This window comes from Periplaneta americana, chromosome 6 (genome assembly GCF_040183065.1).
Source record: "Periplaneta americana isolate PAMFEO1 chromosome 6, P.americana_PAMFEO1_priV1, whole genome shotgun sequence".
Taxonomy (NCBI): domain Eukaryota; kingdom Metazoa; phylum Arthropoda; class Insecta; order Blattodea; family Blattidae; genus Periplaneta; species Periplaneta americana.
In genome coordinates this window covers 158757219-158776933 of record NC_091122.1, presented here as the reverse complement: position 1 = coordinate 158776933, position 19715 = coordinate 158757219, and the positions used below count along the sequence as shown (strand labels likewise).

General features: G+C 38.3%; 1 protein-coding gene across 4 annotated transcripts in view; it reads left to right on the top strand.

Annotated features, from left to right (window-relative positions):
* LOC138701976 (fatty acyl-CoA reductase wat-like) overlaps positions 1-19715 on the top strand; it is a 117856-nt gene that overhangs the window by 85321 nt on the left and 12820 nt on the right. For all 4 annotated transcript variants that reach the window (XM_069829400.1, XM_069829397.1, XM_069829399.1 and 1 more), the window contains exons 3-6: positions 2583-2831; positions 8578-8723; positions 13009-13118; positions 18036-18231. In XM_069829400.1, the coding sequence (XP_069685501.1) occupies positions 2583-2831; positions 8578-8723; positions 13009-13118; positions 18036-18231 (701 nt within the window). The remainder of the gene's footprint in view (positions 1-2582; positions 2832-8577; positions 8724-13008; positions 13119-18035; positions 18232-19715) is intronic.

Sequence of the window (19715 nt, the reverse complement as noted above, 5' to 3'; positions counted from 1 at the left end):
TATTCCTATCTCTGTCTGCCCATTGTTCTTCAGTCGATCTCTTTCCTTTTCGTTTCCTCTAAAGTTCAGAAAACAGTAGCTTGATGAAGCATGAAAGTTGAATTTATATTTAAGGTCCAAGATTATATAATTCCATGATTAAAATCCACCCTGAATTTCTGTTTTTAATTTCAATAAAAGTTTGAACATCTACTTATGAATGATACTTAAACTGATATTACGTATAAAGTTTTTTCCACGTTCTTATTTTTGTTTTATTTTGTATATACAGTACATAATATTACTTGTGTGCATTAATTTTTGTATTATAACAACTGCACCCAAGCATGAGCTTTTGCTCATACGCATGTTCCTGATTTTTCATGCTTTGTATAATTAATTTAGTGTAAATAAATATCAAACATATTACAAACGATAGGCCTACTAACAAATCACAACGGTGTTAGTATAATGACTGCAGCTACACCTAATAAAGATAGCCATACTCCAAACAGTCCATGTCTCTGTAAATGTAGTTTATCTGTTTTATCTTTGAATTGTTACTTCATCTTTCCTCATTTTTTTTTACTAATCATTCAGTTAATGACTTTATTGAAACTTCGATATCCTCCCACACCACACACGGGACTTTGACTTGTTTTTCGATCGAAGTTTCACTATAACTTTTCAATAAAGAAATTGACATTGAAATTTTGCCAGATCTCAGAAATATCACATGGACTAAGCAGTTTTTTCAGAACTGCTTTTCCTTCAATCCTAACACTATCAAGAGCTGAGTGAGGTTGTACAGGTTGGTTCAGTGTACAGTTTTTTTTTTAACAGATTGAAATTTTCTTCCTCCAATCTTTTCTATCTTCCCAATCAATGATTTCTTAGTTTTTCCTTTCCAGTTGGGATCCATTTTAAACTCATCTTTCTTTGGTAATGTATTTGCATCCATCCTTTCTTTTCACATGCCCAACGACTGTGATTGGTTTCTAAAAATTGTGTAATAGATTTATTAAAGTTAATCTTAACGTATGTCCCCTCCTTTTATATCTTCCAAATTACATTTCTGCTCTTTGGGTTGCATAATCAACAGGCTCAATGAAGCACCCGTCTCTTACTGCAAACCAGCTCTCGTCGAGGAAGCGAAGATTTTCTTGTTTGTAGTAAGAAAATATATTATTGGAGGCATGTTCTGTACCATGATAGATGGTGGCTCAACCTGGTGAGAACTACTGAAAATTGTGAAACAGAAAAGAACGCAAGACGCTAACTAAGCGGTGTCGCCAATATATCGACTTTGTCTCTAAAACTGTTTTTCGGCGACAATTACTCGTAACTTTTTGTATCGCCGAAATAAGAATTTAGCGACTTTTCAGCGCTATCTAGCAATAATAATAAAACTTTTTTTATTGTTAATCCCTGATCTAATCAGGTTTATAATAAAGAATCTAGCGACTTTTGAACTCTTGTATGGAGTCTTTTCGTACTTTCTGTTGGCAACTTTGAGATACTTATAAGTATATTTAAAATATGGCGGATTTACGTTTGTGGTTTGGAAGTAAGTTTATAATTTAGATATTGATATTTATGTGTGTACCTTAACGTAGGGAAAATTTCAGTATATGGATTCCTCACTGACAATTTTATCTTAAAATACTAAAAAGAGCAGATTTGTCTGGGTTTGCCAAATGCGAATCTTCATGCTTACGAAAAGTTTAGAACACGGACTGCACCTACCAAATTATGTCTTAAAATACTAAAAAGAGCAGATTTGTCTGCGTTTGTCGAATGTGCATAATTATATTTACGAAAAGGCACTTTTCAGTGCCAATAATTTATTTTGTGTGCACAAGGTTGGAATTTTGAAGTAAGACGGAAAGGGTGCAGTCCGTGTTCTGGAGTTTATCCCCTTATATACGAAAATCGTCATGCATGAATGATGAATACGGCCATATTTCGTTAATGTAACAGTGGGCTTCAGTGTCGCCAACATAGTAATAATACTACACACCTAATCAAACCTAACCAAACCTCATAATAACTACTAACCTAACCTGTCACACAGTACACACCTAACCTAACCTAACCTGTCACATAATACACACCTAATCCAACCAAACCTAACCTGTCATATAATACTGCACACTTGTAGTAACATTCCTCACATTTAGTGTAATTTCGTTTGCAGGTATTGCCGGCATTAAAAATTGGTTTATAGCGCCACATTGGCAGTGATAAAAGTATGCAATATTCGTTCATTGGCTGGTGGATACTCTATATTGACCAAATTTTACTTTCCATTCATTTTGACTAATTTCTACATAGCCTATTCCCCAAGTAAAATCAAGGAGTTCTGATTAATTTTTTTCAGCTAAAGTAAATGATTACTTACCACATTATAATAACTCTTAGACAGTGAAGATTTTAGGTTCAGTTGTAACTTAATGTAGCCTATTACTTTAACTACCATGTTATAATAATTGTTAAGATGAATATTTAGCCTATCTGTGTAATCTTGTTTTCTTTTTAGTGTGTCATGACATTTAGTAACGTTTTGGTAAATGCATTGACAGTATTTGCTTAATTGTATTCAGTTGTTCGAGAGGATGAAGGCCGCCTGTCCAGAATATGCCAGCAAAGTGAAGTTAGTGCCTGGAGACTGCGGGCTTCCTGAACTGGGGCTCAGCGTTGAGGACTCTGAGCTATTATGTCAAGAAGTCAATTACATATTCCATATTGCTGCAACAGTCAGATTTGACGAGAAGTTAAAGTCAGCCGTGCATATCAACGTACGAGGAACCAAACACATTCTCCAGCTGGCAAAGAGCATGGTACAGCTTAAGGTTCGTTTCATTTTACAGTTTATTTTTTTCCGACTTTCGGTGCCAAAGTTTACATCAGCCTTATTTAGAGGCCCATCAAAAAATCTACAGGCCCACTCCACTGTCTTAAGCACTTGATTGACTGCATTTCAAAAATTTGTTGACACACCAGTTTTAAATGCATGTTGTTAGGTCAAAGGTCTTGACAGATGGTTCATTCATGCTAATAGTCATTAAATTGTTTTGTTGTTTAAAATATATGCTTTTGTGGTAGATATTATTCCATTCATACAACTGAAACCACGTTCACACAAGCTGTAGATACTGACACTGTTGCAACAATTGACAACAATACCCTCCTGAGTCCTGAGAGTATAGTATACTATACCATACTTCATACAGTGTTGCCAGAAAGTTTAGGGACACCTTATAATTTTTATAAAGTGCTGCCCTGACCTTAAATTGTTAGAGAAACTAACAATGTCTTTAACTGTCGGAGAGACTAATTGTCAGTGCAATTTCGGTATTTATATTATGACTGTTAGTCCTTATATAGAATTTATAAGTTTTTCAAACAAAATAAAAAATCTAACATATTAAAGCTGAAAATGAGTGAGTAACTAATTGGCGTACAATTCTCAATTGTTGTTGGATGATGTAGGATATATTACTCTTTAAATGAGTAAAGATCAAATATTTATAAAAAAAATTTTCTCTGTGAATGTCCTAGCAGTTTTTAAGGTTTGAAGTTTAAAAAAAATGGGGAAATTTTGTTATTTGTCAGTTAATCATTTTTGTATCTACTGTAATCGATTAATTAAAATGTGTCTCAGTGAAACATACAGCAGAGTCCGTATAGGTCAGTTTCTATATGATGCTTTTCCAATTCACTGCAGGCTAAAGCAGGGAGATGCACTATCACCTTTACTTTTTAACTGTGCTTTAGAATATGCCATTAGGAAAGTCCAGGATAACAGGCAGGGTTTGGAATTGAACGGGTTACATCAGCTTCTTGTCTATGCGGATGACGTGAATATGTTAGGAGAAAATCCACAAACGATTAGGGAAAACACGGAAATTTTACTTGAAGCAAGTAAAGCGATCGGTTTGGAAGTAAATCCCGAAAAGACAAAGTATATGATTATGTCTCGTGACCAGAATATTGTACGAAATGGAAATATAAAAATTGGAGATTTATCCTTCGAAGGGGTGGAAAAATTCAAATATCTTAGAGCAACAGTAACAAATATAAATGATACTCGGGAGGAAATTAAACGCAGAATAAATATGGGAAATGTGTGTTATTATTCGGTTGAGAAACTTTTATCATCTAGTCTGCTGTCAAAAAATCTGAAAGTTAGAATTTATAAAAGAGTTATATTACCGGTTGTTCTGTATGGTTGTGAAACTTGGACTCTCACTCTGAGAGAGGAACATAGGTTAAGGGTGTTTGAGAATAAGGTGCTTAGGAAAATATTTGGGGCTAAGCGGGATGAAGTTACAGGAGAATGGAGAAAGTTACATAACGCAGAACTGCATGCATTGTATTCTTCACCTGACATAATTAGGAACATTAAATCCAGACGTTTGAGATGGGCAGGGCATGTAGCACATATGGGCGAATCCAGAAATGCATATAGAGTGTTAGTTGGGAGACCAGAGGGAAAAAGACCTTTGGGGAGGCCGAGACGTAGGTGGGAGGATAATATTAAAATGGATTTGAGGGAGGTGGGATATGATGATAGAGACTGGATTAATCTTGCACAGGATAGGGACCGATGGCGGGCTTATGTGAGGGTGGCAATGAACCTTCGGGTTCCTTAAAAGCCATTTGTAAGTAAGTAACTGTAATTGAAATTACTATAAATCTAATAAAAATAGGCCTAATAAGATTTCCACAATTTTACGAAAGTTAAAGAAAACTCTAAGGTATAAGTTATTTAACCATCAAAAGCAGGTTAAAATAATGAATAATGTGATCAGATAAACAACAATAAATCAATCTTCTTAATGTATCCAGCTGTTTGCTGACAACATAAAGTCCACTATAGTCCACTGTAGTCTATTCAGTTGTTGTTTTTCACGAGAAATGAGAGGTATTTTGATCGGTGTTCATTATAGATGCCTGTTGCTAGTAGCCAGAGTTGGGGTGTAGTCAATATATATTGCAGGGCTGTGTCTTCTGCACTGATGATTTTAATTTACTTCTTTTGTGGTTTATGGATGGACAGTATAGAGGAATCTGTTCCAGATCTTCATCATGAGTCAACACCTGTGGAGTAACAGCTAGCGCGTCTGGCCGTGAAACCAGGTGGCCCGGGTTCGATTCCCGGTCGGGGCAAGTTACCTGGTTGAGGTTTTTTCCGGGGTCTTTCCCTCAACCCAATATGAGCTAATGCTGGGTAACTTTCGGTGTTGGACCCCGGACTCATTTCACCAGCATTATCACCTTCATCTCATTCAGACGCTAAATAACCTAAGCTGTTGATAAAGCGTCGTAAAATAACCTACTAAAATAAAAAAAAAATCTTCACCACAGACAAGTAGGATTATCAGAAATGTGAAATCGGTGTAGGTACATTTGAGTGACAATGCGACTGTTCTGGCTCTTGTTAAAAATGTTTGAACATGTCTGGGCAAGTTTTTGTACATTTCCAGGTCATTTAGTTTCTTTTGTACAGATTGTAAAATTTTTCCTTTGTCAGAAGAGAGCCAATTGAGTAGTTTAATATCAAAGACGGACATCTGTCGTCTCCATAGTTTTGATCTAGAGGCACTTTTTTGTTTCACAGTGTTCTTTGTAGTATTTTAAAACAATTTATTTTTATAAATGTAGTGTTAGAGTTTGTATATAGTTTCACCATAACTGAAAAAAGCATGAAAAAATGTATAAGAATCCACATTATCTAAATTTCATCTGAAGGTCAGATGTCCGCCTTTGATATTAAGCTACACAATTGTTGATCCATAGGTTTGTAAAATGAGACTTGACTGAAGCAAAAGCACTGGATATAGATATCACCTGAAGAGGTCTTGGTTGCAAATATGGGATCCCTCAGTGTAAAATTCTCCGGAGGTGAAATAGTCCCTCAACAATAATAAAAATTGCTGATCTTTATCCCCTGTTACTCTAGAAAAGTGACATGATAAAGTAACAGTTCGCTTGGCAATGATTCAGGAAATCAGTTTTCGGCACCATGTAGTGACTTACAGGCCTACATTACATTACAGATGCGGTTTATTGGCTTACCTGATACAGTGAGTCCCAACAAACACATAGTGGTTCGTTAAGTGTTACATTATGTGTTAAATCTTATAGAATTATTTCGGTTACCTTGTATATGACTACTCTAAATTTATTTTTTTAAGCTAATATATATAAGTTGAAATGCGCACACACCGTGCATGGGGTAAGAAACATTACTTGTCTTTACTATAAGCTGCGATGGATTTCTGTCTCTTCTTACACTTGATAATATGATATTTGTCACATAGTTCTGAGCATAAAACACACACACACTTATCATTTGGTTCGTGGTAAGTCTTGTTGACGCACACCTTGTGGTGGAAGCCATAGGTTGCCAATCTTGTCGTCACGTGTCTCATTTCATGATTAGCTTCCGTCCATGTCCTATCTTGCATCGCACACGTTGCGTAGAATTCCTCCGGTATGCTGGTTTTCTTCTCGTGCAGATCTTGTAGGAGCCGTTTGTAGGCGTCGTTCGCTGGGAGCATTATTTCGCACCTTAGGTCCTCTATCAAAAAGTCTCTCTGGTTAGTTCGTACACTAGTCTCGATCTTGCGTTCTGTGGTAGTCCTAGAGCTCTCTTCAAATACCTAGCTTTCACCCGCTCTAGTTCTTCCATCTGTTTGTATGTGAGGTATTCTCCCACTGATTCTAGGCCATACGTCAGGACAGGTAATATCTTTATCCGGAACAGGTCCATAGCTGTGCTGATCGATAATCGTGTGATGTTCCTAATTTCATTCATGGCTCTTGTGGCCGCCATTACTCTCGATCTTATGTGTAGCCTGGAACTTTTCCCAGTCATCTGAATTGTGATTCCTAGATATTTAAAATCGCTTGTCCTTTTGAGTTTGCCATTGCATTTTACATTTTCTTCTTCGGTGAGTCTTCCTCCTTTCCTGAACACTGCCATTTCCGTCTTCTCTTCGTTTATCTTGATGTCGTTTCGTTCCGCCCATTTGCTTAGCGTGTCTAGTGCTGATTGTGTATTGTCTAAGTCTGTCACTGTGATGGCCATGTCGTCGGCGTAGATGTACGTACTTACTCCTTCCATTCCTTTCGTGACATCATGTGTTAGGACATTAAACAGTATCGGGCTGAGCGGGTCTCCTTGGAGGATGCCATTCGTCTGCGGTAGCCAGTTGGATGTGCCTACTCCGTCATCTATCTGGATGTAGTTTTCTGCTAGGATATTTGATATCAGGGTTGTCATAATTGTTTTGCCAATTAGGTCCTCCAGTTTGTCTACTAGTATTCTTCTGTTGACTAGGTCAAAGGCTTTTGAGTAGTCAACGAAGACCACATATAGTTTTCCTTTGGGTTTCCCTGTCGCTTGCTTTATTTGGTCTATCAGGTTTTCTACTGCCAATGATCGTGGATCATCCCCTCCTGAAGCCGAATTGTTCTTCTGGTAGTATTGGGTCTAGCTTCTCTGCCAGTCTTTTGGCTAGGATTCCTGTGAGGAGTTTCAATGCCGTGGGTTAAGCTAATATAATTTTAAAATGATGCATTGATAGCTACGTGTACTGCTTTAATGTGTAACATACGAGGGGGATCCAGGAAATAACGACCGTTCGCGCATACCCGCCGCGCAGCTGACTCCCCTTCGTTGTTTGAAGGTCAACTGGCTTCCTTAACATGTGTTCTCATAATGTTGTGAGTACTGGTTGCAACAAGTCGCCATTGTGCATTTTGTGTTATTTCAAAATGAACGACGTGATTGATAATCCCGCCGACTGTGAGGTGAGGAGTGTGATTCGATTTTTGAATGCCCGACATTTGAAACCTGCAGAAATTTACCGGAAATTGAAAGAAGTGTATGGTGATACTGTAATGAATGAAAGAAATGTGAGAAAATGGTGCGAAATGTTCAACAATGGGCGAACAAATGTCCACGATGAAACTCGACCCGGACGCCCATTACTCATCACAGAAGACCTGAAGACTAAAGTGAACGACAGAATCTTGCAAGACAGGCGCACATCACTCGACGAATTGCATATTGCCTTTCCTGACATTTCTCGTTCTTTGCTTGGGTGTCGCAACATCTTGGCTACCACAAAATCTGTGCCCGCCCGCACACTGCTGCTTCAACTCGAGAATTGCTGGATCATTTCGGTTGGGAAATCTTTGATCATCCGCCCTATAGTCCAGACCTTGCTCCTAGCGATTTTCACCTTTTCACTAAGCTGAAAGACTTTCTGGGTGGTACGCGTTTTGGAAGTGATGAAGAGTTGAAGAAGACTGTGAACACCTGGCTTAATGAACTGGCAGCAGAGGAGTATAACACGGGAATTCTAAAGCTAGTGAACAGATACGACAAATGTTTAAATGTAGGTGGTGATTATGTAGAGAAGTAAAGGAAGCTTCAGTTATGTAACAGACTTTTTTTTTCAAATAAATATATATATTTTTTAATTATTACAACAAAACGGTCGTTATTTCCTGGATCCCCCTCGTATATCTAATGCCTATCCACTTCACTTGTGTAATTCGGGTAATTTACACATTATTTTGCAGTGTGTGCTACACGTGTCAACTGCATATGCAAACTGTCCTTCTAAGCAGATCGATGAGAAGTTCTACACGCCACCTTTGCGCTGTGATGAGATAGTGAACTTAGTAGAAGTTATGCCTGAGGATGTTCTGGAACGCATCACTCCAATGTGAGTATTCTGTTGCTTCAAGAGAACGAATACTGTTGAGCTTAGTTTATTATAATTTTTGGTGAATGTTACTTATGTCCCGCCCATAATAGGAGACATAGGCCAGTTTTACACTAATCCTAAACATACTAAGTATAACTTGTTGCTTGTGGGCCATCCCAAACCCCGACCTCCACCCGTAAGAGCGCCAGGCCTTATATACCCATCAGTCAAGGCCTTCTGACAAATAAAAGCAATTGACCAGGGGCGGCTTTCGAAGAGGGGCTGCGGAGCTGCAGTACCCCCAGACATTTGTGGCTCTTGTCTCGTTTTATGTTGTGAAATACATTTATTACACAGTCTCTATTCAGCGGCTCGAATTTTTTTAAAAAATTTCGCTCTCATTGACATGCACGCAATCATTAGTGAAGTCACTTCCTCCCCTGGTGCTGCCAGAGCGAAGCCAGAGACAAGGACTATGGGTGAAGCTACTTCCTCCTCTGGAGCTGCCAGTCTCGTCGGATGCTTTGCGCGTTAGTTTTACCCCTCCCCTTGCTGCCCCTGGCCGAGTTTACAGAGTTTTCAGGAGCTGCAAAATTTGCAGCAGCTTGTCAGTAGCGCGCAGTTTTAAATACATTTTCTTTAATGTTGTGAGTATAACAAGTGCAACAATGTTTAATTCTGTACAATATTTACAGTCTATTCAGTTCAGAATCTTAACAATTCAGGAGAAATGTGAAATTAAGTGCCCATCAGTTGAATCTCATAATGGGAAAAGCCACTAAACAAAATACAAAGGCTCGCATATTTTTTGCTGATTTATCCAGTATCCCTGCTTTCTTCTCTCGATCTCCACACAGTCTGTATTAGATTAATGTGTTTCAAAGACAATTCCATCAGCTGGGACAACAAGATGGAGTTTTAAAATAAGAACAGTAAATGTTGTTCATGAGAATAAAGCGCCATTTCTACAATGTTTTCAAACCATAATGGAATCTGAAACATCTAACAACATCATAATAAATGAGGCAAGCGCCCTGGTGCGTGCTGTTGAAGATCCTGAATTCAATTTCTGGCTCAGTTTTTTCATTTATTGATGTATCATGTAGGTATATTATACAACCAACTACAAATCGCCAGTTAGATATTTCTAAGGTTCAAATCTGCATGTAAAAAAATTAAATTATGGTTTATTTAACGACACTCGCAACTGCAGGTGTTATATCAGAGTCGCCGGTATGCCGGAATTTTGTCCCGCAGGATTCTTTTAAATGCCAGTAAATCTACTGACATGAGCCCGTCTCATTTAAACACACTTAAATGCCATCGACCTGAGCCGGGATCGAGCCCGCAACCGACTATGCTACCGAAGCCGACTCTGCATACCAAGCTTATAATGCCTTACTGACATATCGGATTTTAATAAGAAGATGATTCAAAAGTTTGCAACCTATAAGACAAGGCGCATGGAACTAATATTTAAATAAGGTAAGATGCATGGTTTATTTTTGTATGCAGCCCCCCTGAATTCAATACCCACGAGCCGCCACTGCAATTGACAATAGATATCTCAGTCATGACAACCTCATAAAATATCCTATCAATTGGATAATCGATCTTGCTACGTACAATATAATTATATTATATTATTACCCATTTCAGCGAGTACTGGCGACCACTGCAAAATACGACAATTTGGTCCAGGGAGCATTCTATTTTGGCACAAGGATGATTTATGTAACATGTTTCTAAATTGTCTTTTAAATACCGGTACATTTTTTAATATAATTTGGTCCAGGGAGGATTCTCTTTTGGCACAAGGATGATTTATGTAACATGTTTCTAAATTATTAGTCTTTTAAATGCCGGTACATTCTATAATAAATCACTGAAAAACAAATGTGAATATAGGGATGTGGAGTGAGTACGAAATTATTATTATTTTTTGGGCATCATTTTTACATAAATAACGACAAATAAAAACTAACATGTCACATATTTTAAGAAATACAGGAAACAAGCATGAATAATATTCACCATTCTTAATGATCTTGGGGAAAAAAACGTATGGAATAGAAATTACATACAATTAATGTGCGTGGAATAAACAATAAGCAAACCATCTTCGATTAATCATTTCAAAACAACGTGAATATAGCGTGGATTGTGTAAGAAAATAATTTCTTATATGTTGCTCCCAATGTGCATCATTGTTAACTTATGAAAACAAATGAAAATTAACATGGCATATAAACACTATTTGAAGAAAGATAGGAGATATTAAGTAATATTCAGTGTTCTTAATGATCTTTGGATGGAAAATAACAATGAAATATGTATAAATTAGGGCACAGATGCATTGTAGGGGCCAATCTCCTTATTGGTTGAATGGTATGAATGCTACTATCGATATGTATTGTTATTATAATCGACATAAAATATGTTACCAACTTCTAAATTAACAGTCAGTTTTATATTGTTGACTTGTAGCCTACTTCAAAATGGAAATAATGGCAGTAATAGTAAAATATATTTTCCCTGGACCAAAGTAACTAAAATCACATCAGTAGTAATAAACTGTTTAAATTGTTTTATTTAATTTTTTAATTTGGTAGCATTTAATGCTTATCGAATATTGAGTGCTAAAAACTCTAATCGAACCATTACTTCCGCTAACCTTTTTTTTTTGTGTATAATGTGTGATGGGTGGCCCTTATAATGCATCTGTTCCTAAAATAGAAATTACATACAGGTGAGCGTATTAAAAAAAAGAGTAAGTAGAATCATATCTGATTAATAAGCTTAAATTACTCCAGGTTTAGTGTAAGAGTGGTCTATATCTAACTACTGTATGTCTCTCAGCAAATTACTTAATTCATAAAAACAAAAAAATCGTGTTAGAAGATTGAATTTGTGTATTTTCTCTGAAACTTTTCAAATATCTGTAGGCAGTCTTTTACATTAGATTGCCGAAAATTGGTTTATAGCGCAGCATTGGCAGTGATAAAAGTGTGAAATATTCGTTCAGTGGGCGGTGGATACTCTACATTGACCTAATTTTTTATTTATTTCACAAAACTGTTATTGTTATAAATGTGGCAATATTGAAATTGTTTTAAGCCCATTCTGTACCGATAATTTCTTCCAAAACTGAAACCTAGTCACATAGAAACATAATATTTCTGTGAATTAATTTTTTTCCTTTGGAGAAGGGCCGGCAGGCAAGCACCGTAGCCTTATGCTTATTGTGCAACCTCCTTATGTTGGAATGATTGTTGAAGTCTATTTAGGATCGCTCCTCAGGTGCATGATTCACTGCATGATGCCATCGTATTGATTCAGCCACAGTATCCAGTTCCAACTGAAGATCATTCCTCCGCCTGTCTGTAATGTTATTCTGCGGCCTCCTCAGATCGATGTCATCTGTTCGCAATTCATGCTGTCTAAATCTACTGCATACTCAACCAGAAAAACATGCCACTGTCGATTCCACGACTCACCAAGGTGCCATCTATCCGAGGGAGCTACACTTCCCTGGTCACCCATAGTCCATTTATTGAAGCCCCTGTGGCCTCTCTGGATATGTACAGCTCCCGCAGACAGATGCCGCCTATAGGCAGATCCTGGAACCACATTAAATATTCCAGTAGTTGATACATTGTCGTTAAATAACCAAATTGGAAGCAGCATGTCGAGAGAATGCCAACAGAAAGATGGCCAAAGGCAGTGCTACGTTACTGCCCCTCTGGACAACGATCTGTTGAAAGACCATTGAAAAGTTGGCATGAGACCGCAATGGATCACTAGATCTAGTGCTTGAATTGGATGATGATGATGATGATGATGATGATGATGATACTCAGATGCTAGATAACCATCGCAGTTGATAAAGTGTCGTAAAATAAATCAATTAAAAAATTCTTAGACAAGAACAGAAACTTCTGAGTTATACACATTTTTTTAAACCACTGAATTATTTAATATAATTACATTTCAGCTTTTGAATAAGTTTTGTGATGGACATCTTTATATTGTTTTATGTTTCCATTCTTTGGTTCTTACTTTTTGATTCTGTAATATCTTCAATCAGTCGAAAAATTGCGAGTTCGTAGTTTAACCTATTCCTCTCGCAGCCCTCCTACTTTTTTTTCTTTTTTGTATCAGGTTATTCAATCTGTTGTGATATTGTCATTCATGATCTTTCTACGCAAAAATGTAATATTGTAATTATTATGATGGTAAGAAATTGTACAAGAACACAGATAAATTAACTTATGCCTCTTTTTTTTTTCCCTTTATTTTCCAGACTGTTAGACAAGTGGCCGAATACATATACATACACTAAAGCAATAGCAGAAGATACAGTTCGAGAGTTCGGTAAGGGCCTACCAATTGCTTTAGTGCGTCCTGCTATAGGTAAGCATTGCAGAGTAATTTAAATTATATTTTTATACACTGAAGTGGAGAATTAGGCACAGCAGCTTTCAACCCTGCTGCTATGATGAGAGCCAATTGCAACTAAGTGCATGATGTCGCCACCATTTGGGCATGACATTTACCTGTGGCATCATTGCCAACAGAATTTTTTTTTTTCTTTCCCTTCATTCTTAATATTAGCGATAGTGCCACTGCTTGCTGCAAGGTTACATAGGATTTGATGATGAGATATATTAGTGTCAATTAAACGCACTGTTAGTGTTAAGAGTGGATAAGATTTGATGAGGGGATATATTAGTGACAAGTAGACCCACTGTCTGTGACAAGGTTAGGTAAGGTTTGATGAGGGGATATTTTAGTGACAAGTAGACCCACTGTCTGTGACAAGGTTAGGTAAGGTTTGATGAGGGGATATTTTAGTGACAAGTAGACCCACTGTCTGTGACAAGGTTAGGTAAGGTTTGATGAGGGGATATTTTAGTGACAAGTGGACCCACTGTCATGACAAGGTTAGGTAAGGTTTGATGAGGGGATATTTTAGTGACAAGTAGACCCACTGTGAGTGACAAGGTTAGGTAAGGTTTGATGAGGGGATATTTTAGTGACAAGTAGACCCACTGTCAGTGACAAGGTTAGGTAAGGTTTGATGAGGGGATATTTTAGTGACAAGTAGACCCACTGTCTGTGACAAGGTTAGGTAAGGTTTGATGAGGGGATATTTTAGTGACAAGTAGACCCACTGTCTGTGACAAGGTTAGGTAAGGTTTGATGAGAGGATATTTTAGTGACAAGTAGACCCACTGTCAGTGACAAGGTTAGGTAAGGTTTGATGAGGGGATATTTTAGTGACAAGTAGACCCACTGTTTGTGACAAGGTTAGGTAAGGTTTGATGAGGGGATATATTAGTGACAAGTAGACCCACTGTGAGTGACAAGGTTAGGTAAGGTTTGATGAGGGGATATTTTAGTGACAAGTAGACCCACTGTCTGTGACAAGGTTAGGTAAGGTTTGATGAGGGGATATTTTAGTGACAAGTAGACCCACTGTCTGTGACAAGGTTAGGTAAGGTTTGATGAGAGGATATTTTAGTGACAAATAGACCCACTGTCAGTGACAAGGTTAGGTAAGGTTTGATGAGGGGATATTTTAGTGACAAGTAGACCCACTGTTTGTGACAAGGTTAGGTAAGGTTTGATGAGGGGATATATTAGTGACAAGTAGACCCACTGTCAGTGACAAGGTTAGGTAAGGTTTGATGAGGGGATATTTTAGTGACAAGTAGACCCACTGTCAGTGACAAGGTTAGGTAAGGTTTGATGAGGGGATATTTTAGTGACAAGTAAACCTACTGTCAGTGACAAGGTTAGGTAAGGTTTGATGAGGGGATATTTTAGTGACAAGTAGACCCACTGTCAGTGACAAGGTTAGGTAAGGTTTGATGAGGGGATATTTTAGTGACAAGTAGACCCACTGTCAGTGACAAGGTTAGGTAAGGTTTGATGAAGGGATATTTTAGTGACAAGTAGATCCACTGTCAGTGACAAGGTTAGGTAAGGTTTGATGAGGGGATATTTTAGTGACAAGTAGACCCACTGTCAGTGACAAGGTTAGGTAAGGTTTGATGAGGGGATATTTTAGTGACAAGTAGATCCACTGTCAGTGGCAAGGTTAGGTAAGGTTTGATGAGGGGATATTTTAGTGACAAGTAGACCCACTGTCAGTGAAAAGGTTAGGTAAGGTTTGATGAGGGGATATTTTAGTGACAAGTAGACCCACTGTCTGTGGCAAGGTTATTTAGTGTTTGATGAGAGGATGTATTAGTGACAAGTAGGCCCACTGTCAGTGACAAGATTATTTAGGGTTTAATGAGGGGATATATTAGTGATAAGATTATTTAGGGGTTTGATGAGGGGATATATTAGTGACAAGTAAGCCCACTGTTAGTGACAAGATTATTTAGGGTTTAATGAGGGAATATATTAGTGATAAGATTATTTAGGGGTTTGATGAGGGAATATATTAATGACAAGATTATTTAGGGGTGTGATGAGGGGATATATTAGTGACAAGTAAGCCCACTGTTAGTGACAAGATTATTTAGGGTTTAATGAGGGAATATATTAGTGACAAGTAGGGCCACTGTCAATGACAAGGTTATTTAGGGTTTAATGAGGGGATATATTAGTGACAAGTAGGCCCACTGTCAGTCACAAGGTTAGGTAGGGTTTGGTGAGGGGATATATTAGTGACAAGCCCACTGTTAGTGACAAGATTATTTAGGGGTGTGATGAGGGGATATATTAGTGACAAGTAAGCCCACTGTTAGTGACAAGATTATTTAGGGTTTAATGAGGGAATATATTAGTGACAAGTAGGGCCACTGTCAATGACAAGGTTATTTAGGGTTTAATGAGGGGATATATTAGTGACAAGTAGGCACACTGTCAGTCACAAGGTTAGGTAGGGTTTGGTGAGGGGATAATTATACTAGTGACAAGTGCTTCGCGTAAAAATGACATAAGTGAATGTTATGTTCATTATCTCTTTGATATAATATTTTTATTTCTCAAATTAGTCAGTTTCAACGATATTCTATGAGACCATATCATATTTCTCCTTCATTTTGTTGTGATAACGTGTTATAATACCTACGAAAATACAATCACACACAGAAAACGTATAGGTCTACTGTTTTTGTTATATTCCATATCTGTTTTATTGAGTTTCTTTCTATGCCTCTTTTATTTCTATAATTTCTGTTATGGAACTCTCATGTGATCTTCCTTTGCCCATATACCTTGCAGTCTCCAAACTGTCATTAGTCAGTCAAGCAGATTCCAATGGGTTGGAACCCTTTCTCACTGCCCATATTTTCACCTGAAGTCAAAGATGGAGCAAATTTTCCAAACTTTTTTTATTTCCTTTTTCGTCTTCAGCAGTGAAAAGGTCCAATGCTGGAGATGTAGAAGCCTCTTTCAGCATTGGATTCACGAATGCCACACAGAAATTTTGCACACTCATTGTACATCATATGATTTAATGGTAGCACTTTTACATTGATATAATATGTATTACAAGATTTAGATGTATTTCTGTGTTGAAAATTTTAGATTTTTCTTGGTAGAATTTTTATAAATGTATATTATTTAAAAAAAAAAAAAAAAGGATAAATTAGAGCTAGCTTCATAATTTTTCTAGTGAACGTAGCTAAGTATATTGCAGATACAGTATGTATGAAAAATTTTAGCCATGTAGATTAACCAGTTTTCAAGAATTTAACAATATTTTGTTTTTTTTCTTCTTCTTTCATTTGAATACAATTTTTAAAAAACTCAATTATAGCAGTTAATATAACAAACTAACCAGCAATATAATCCTGAAAGCATGTAGAGTAACATGTAAAAATTTGAAAACAACATCTTTTATACTAAGGTTGGATAAAAAGTAATGGCAACAGTTCGATATTTCTGATATGGCTTTATTCACAGGGGTACAACATTTACGTACCTTCTATATAGTCGCCCCCCTTATTTATTACCTTTTGCCAAATGTTTGAAAGGCATCGTACATCATCAGCGTGTCCATCTTTGTTGATGTTCCGTATTGACCGCCCTATAGCGCGGATAAGTTCATCTCTGGTATTGTACAGGGTCCCTCGCAGTGGTTCTTTCACTTTGGTGAAAAGATCGTAATCGCATGGACTCATATCGGGTGAGTACGGTGGATGTTCCAGAATCTCCCATTGCCAGCGGCGCAAGAGGTCCTTGACAGCAGCAGCGGTGTGACTCCTTGCAATGTCATGAAGTATGATGGGATTCTGTAACACCAAGTGTCGTTGTTTTCTCCTGAAGGCTGGACGAAGGTGGTGCTGCAGGAACCTGCAGTAAAAGTCCGCGTTTGCTGTCTGCTTTGGAGGTACAGCGTGGTGCTGTATTACCCATCAATGTCATACGCCACAATGAACATCACCTTCGCAGCACTTTGTGTAGGGCGCACTTTCTTTGGACGAGAAGAACCTGGATGCTTCCATTCATTTGATTGACGTTTCAAGTTTGGTTGGTTCGTATGAGCGAGCACAGGTTTCGTCCATAGTGACGATTCGTTCAAGAAATTCGTCATCTTTCCTGTGCGACTGCATAGCGGTGCCATTGTTAAACCTCGGAAATTTCATGGGGTATCCAACACTCTGTAATTTTGCGGTAACCCAGAATGTCTTGCAGAATGTGGAGCACAGTTTTGTGACATACTCTGACTTCCGCTGCTAACTCACACGCAGTCCATCGGCGATTAGCATCCAACAGGGAAGCAAGGAGTTGAACTGTGTTGTCCTCCACGTGGGGTCGTCCTGTATGGAGGTTGTCCTGAACAGCATCCCTGCCTTCCCGGAACGCTTTAACCCATTGTGCCACTGTGCGATATGGCAACGCTGCATCAGCACATGCTTCACGCAGTCCCTGAAAACATTCTTGTGCACTACGACCTCGTGCCACTTCAATTTTGATCCAGGAACGTTGCTCTAGTTTTGTAAACGTGGTCTTAGGGCACTCGCACTATCCCTATGAAAGTCAACATTCTACACACTGCAGTAGATTGACAGAGTACTGTCGCCGCTGGCTGCACTAACTCGTCTAACAGTCCTTGTTCATGTCCACACAGCTGGCAGCTCTCGAACGCACCATCGTCACGTGACAGCAGTGTTGCCATAACTTTTTATCCAACCTATGTACTTTCGGAGAAATAGCCATTTAAAATCAGCATTGCGCACTATGGAAACACCTAGACTACCTTGTCCCCTTAAATTCAGCTGAAAAAAGTGCGCGCATTAGATTCGAGTAAATAGGTAGTAAAGTTGAATACTAGGAATGACATTTAAGCATGTTTTTCTCAATTTCCAGTAATCAGCACTGCAAAGGAGCCTATACCTGGTTGGGTCAACAACGTGTACGGAGCTACCGGTGTTGTAGTGGGTGCAGGCTTGGGCCTTCTCAGAACAATGCATTGTGACAAAGATGTTACAGCAGAACTGGTTCCTGCCGACATGGTTGTTAACATGTTCATAGTCACAGCGTGGAATGTGGCAACAAAACACGAGTAAATAACTAGTGTCTCTATAGAGCATGTGTTATTACTAGACTGCGGAAGTTTATGCACATACAAGGTCACAGAAAAATGATCTGAAAATATGACATTAAAATTTAAAAAAACAACCACCTTTAATAGTAAAATACAAACAAAATACTGCCTTTTCAGTTCAAAGTGTGTCATGGCTCGCTGTATGACGTCATGTGGCTAGCCGATGAGCCTAGAGAATTCAATCTTCCTACACTTCCGCAGAGGTGTATTACCTATGCGCCAGAGAAGTTGCCTAGCAAGTACGGCGTTCATTCTGAAGAGTACTTACCGATACGTACGTTAACTCCAGTAGTGGCAGGAATGTGAACTGTTTGCAAACACGTACTTGGGTGAGATTTTTTCTTAATGTCGGGATATGGGGAGAGGGTTAAGACTACTACTTACGTACAGTGTTTGTTGACATTAACTTCGACTGTCAACATGGCCACGGAGCATTTGATTTGTATTGTGGAATGTTGCCGTACGCAACCGATGATAACAAATACCCTGCGTACGACTTGCCCGCACAAAACACAGTTCGAAAGAGATTATGGTAGCACACAGACCGTACAGACCGCCATCTGTTGCTACGACGTTCAAGTCATAGCGTACACGTTTTCAAGTTCAGATTGAACGTCTTGATTAATAAGCAACTTCTCTGACATAAAAGCTGAAACTCGCTTCAAATCGCTGACTCACAACAGTGACATCATGACACACTTTGAAATGAACACCCAGTAGTATACTTCCATCTGTGGAAAATACATTGTCACCAAACTCAGTCACTAAAAAAATCTGTGGTGCTACAGCCCATGAAAGGCCAAGACCGACCATCCGGCTGCTAGCCTCACGTCCACATGCCGAAGCAGAGGTGGACGATCATCCAACCAGAATGGCGGTATCGTGTGGTTAGCACGATGAACCCCACAGCCATTATAGCTGGTTTTCGAAAACTCTTTTGTGGAACACAAACTCTAGTATTTGTACTACTTACTATAGAATTTACTTTGTAATGTACAACACCATATCTTTGTGGAATAGGCCCCTGGTGACTATCCAGAGAAAACAGACAGGTTTGTTCGTTGAATAGTTGCTAGACTATACTCCAGGTTGCAGACCGTTCTGTACAGCTGGTCTGTGTTGTTCCGGACTGTTTTTTTACTTGGATTACTAATCCACGCTAATCCCTTACTCATCTGTCGTAAAAAATCTTGGCTTCTTTTTTGATAATAGTCTAAGTTGGAATTTTCAAGTTAAAGAAACGATAAGAAAATCTGTTCCTCCATTCACTGTTTGAGTTGCTTGAGAAATTTCTTGCCCCAGCAACTAAAACTTACCCTAGTAATGCCGCACTTCGATTACTGTGACGTTTTGTTAAGTGACCTAAGTTCTGAACTGTCAGTCAAGTTACAGCGAGCTCAGAATATGTGCGTCAGATACGTTTGCAACATCCGACAATATGA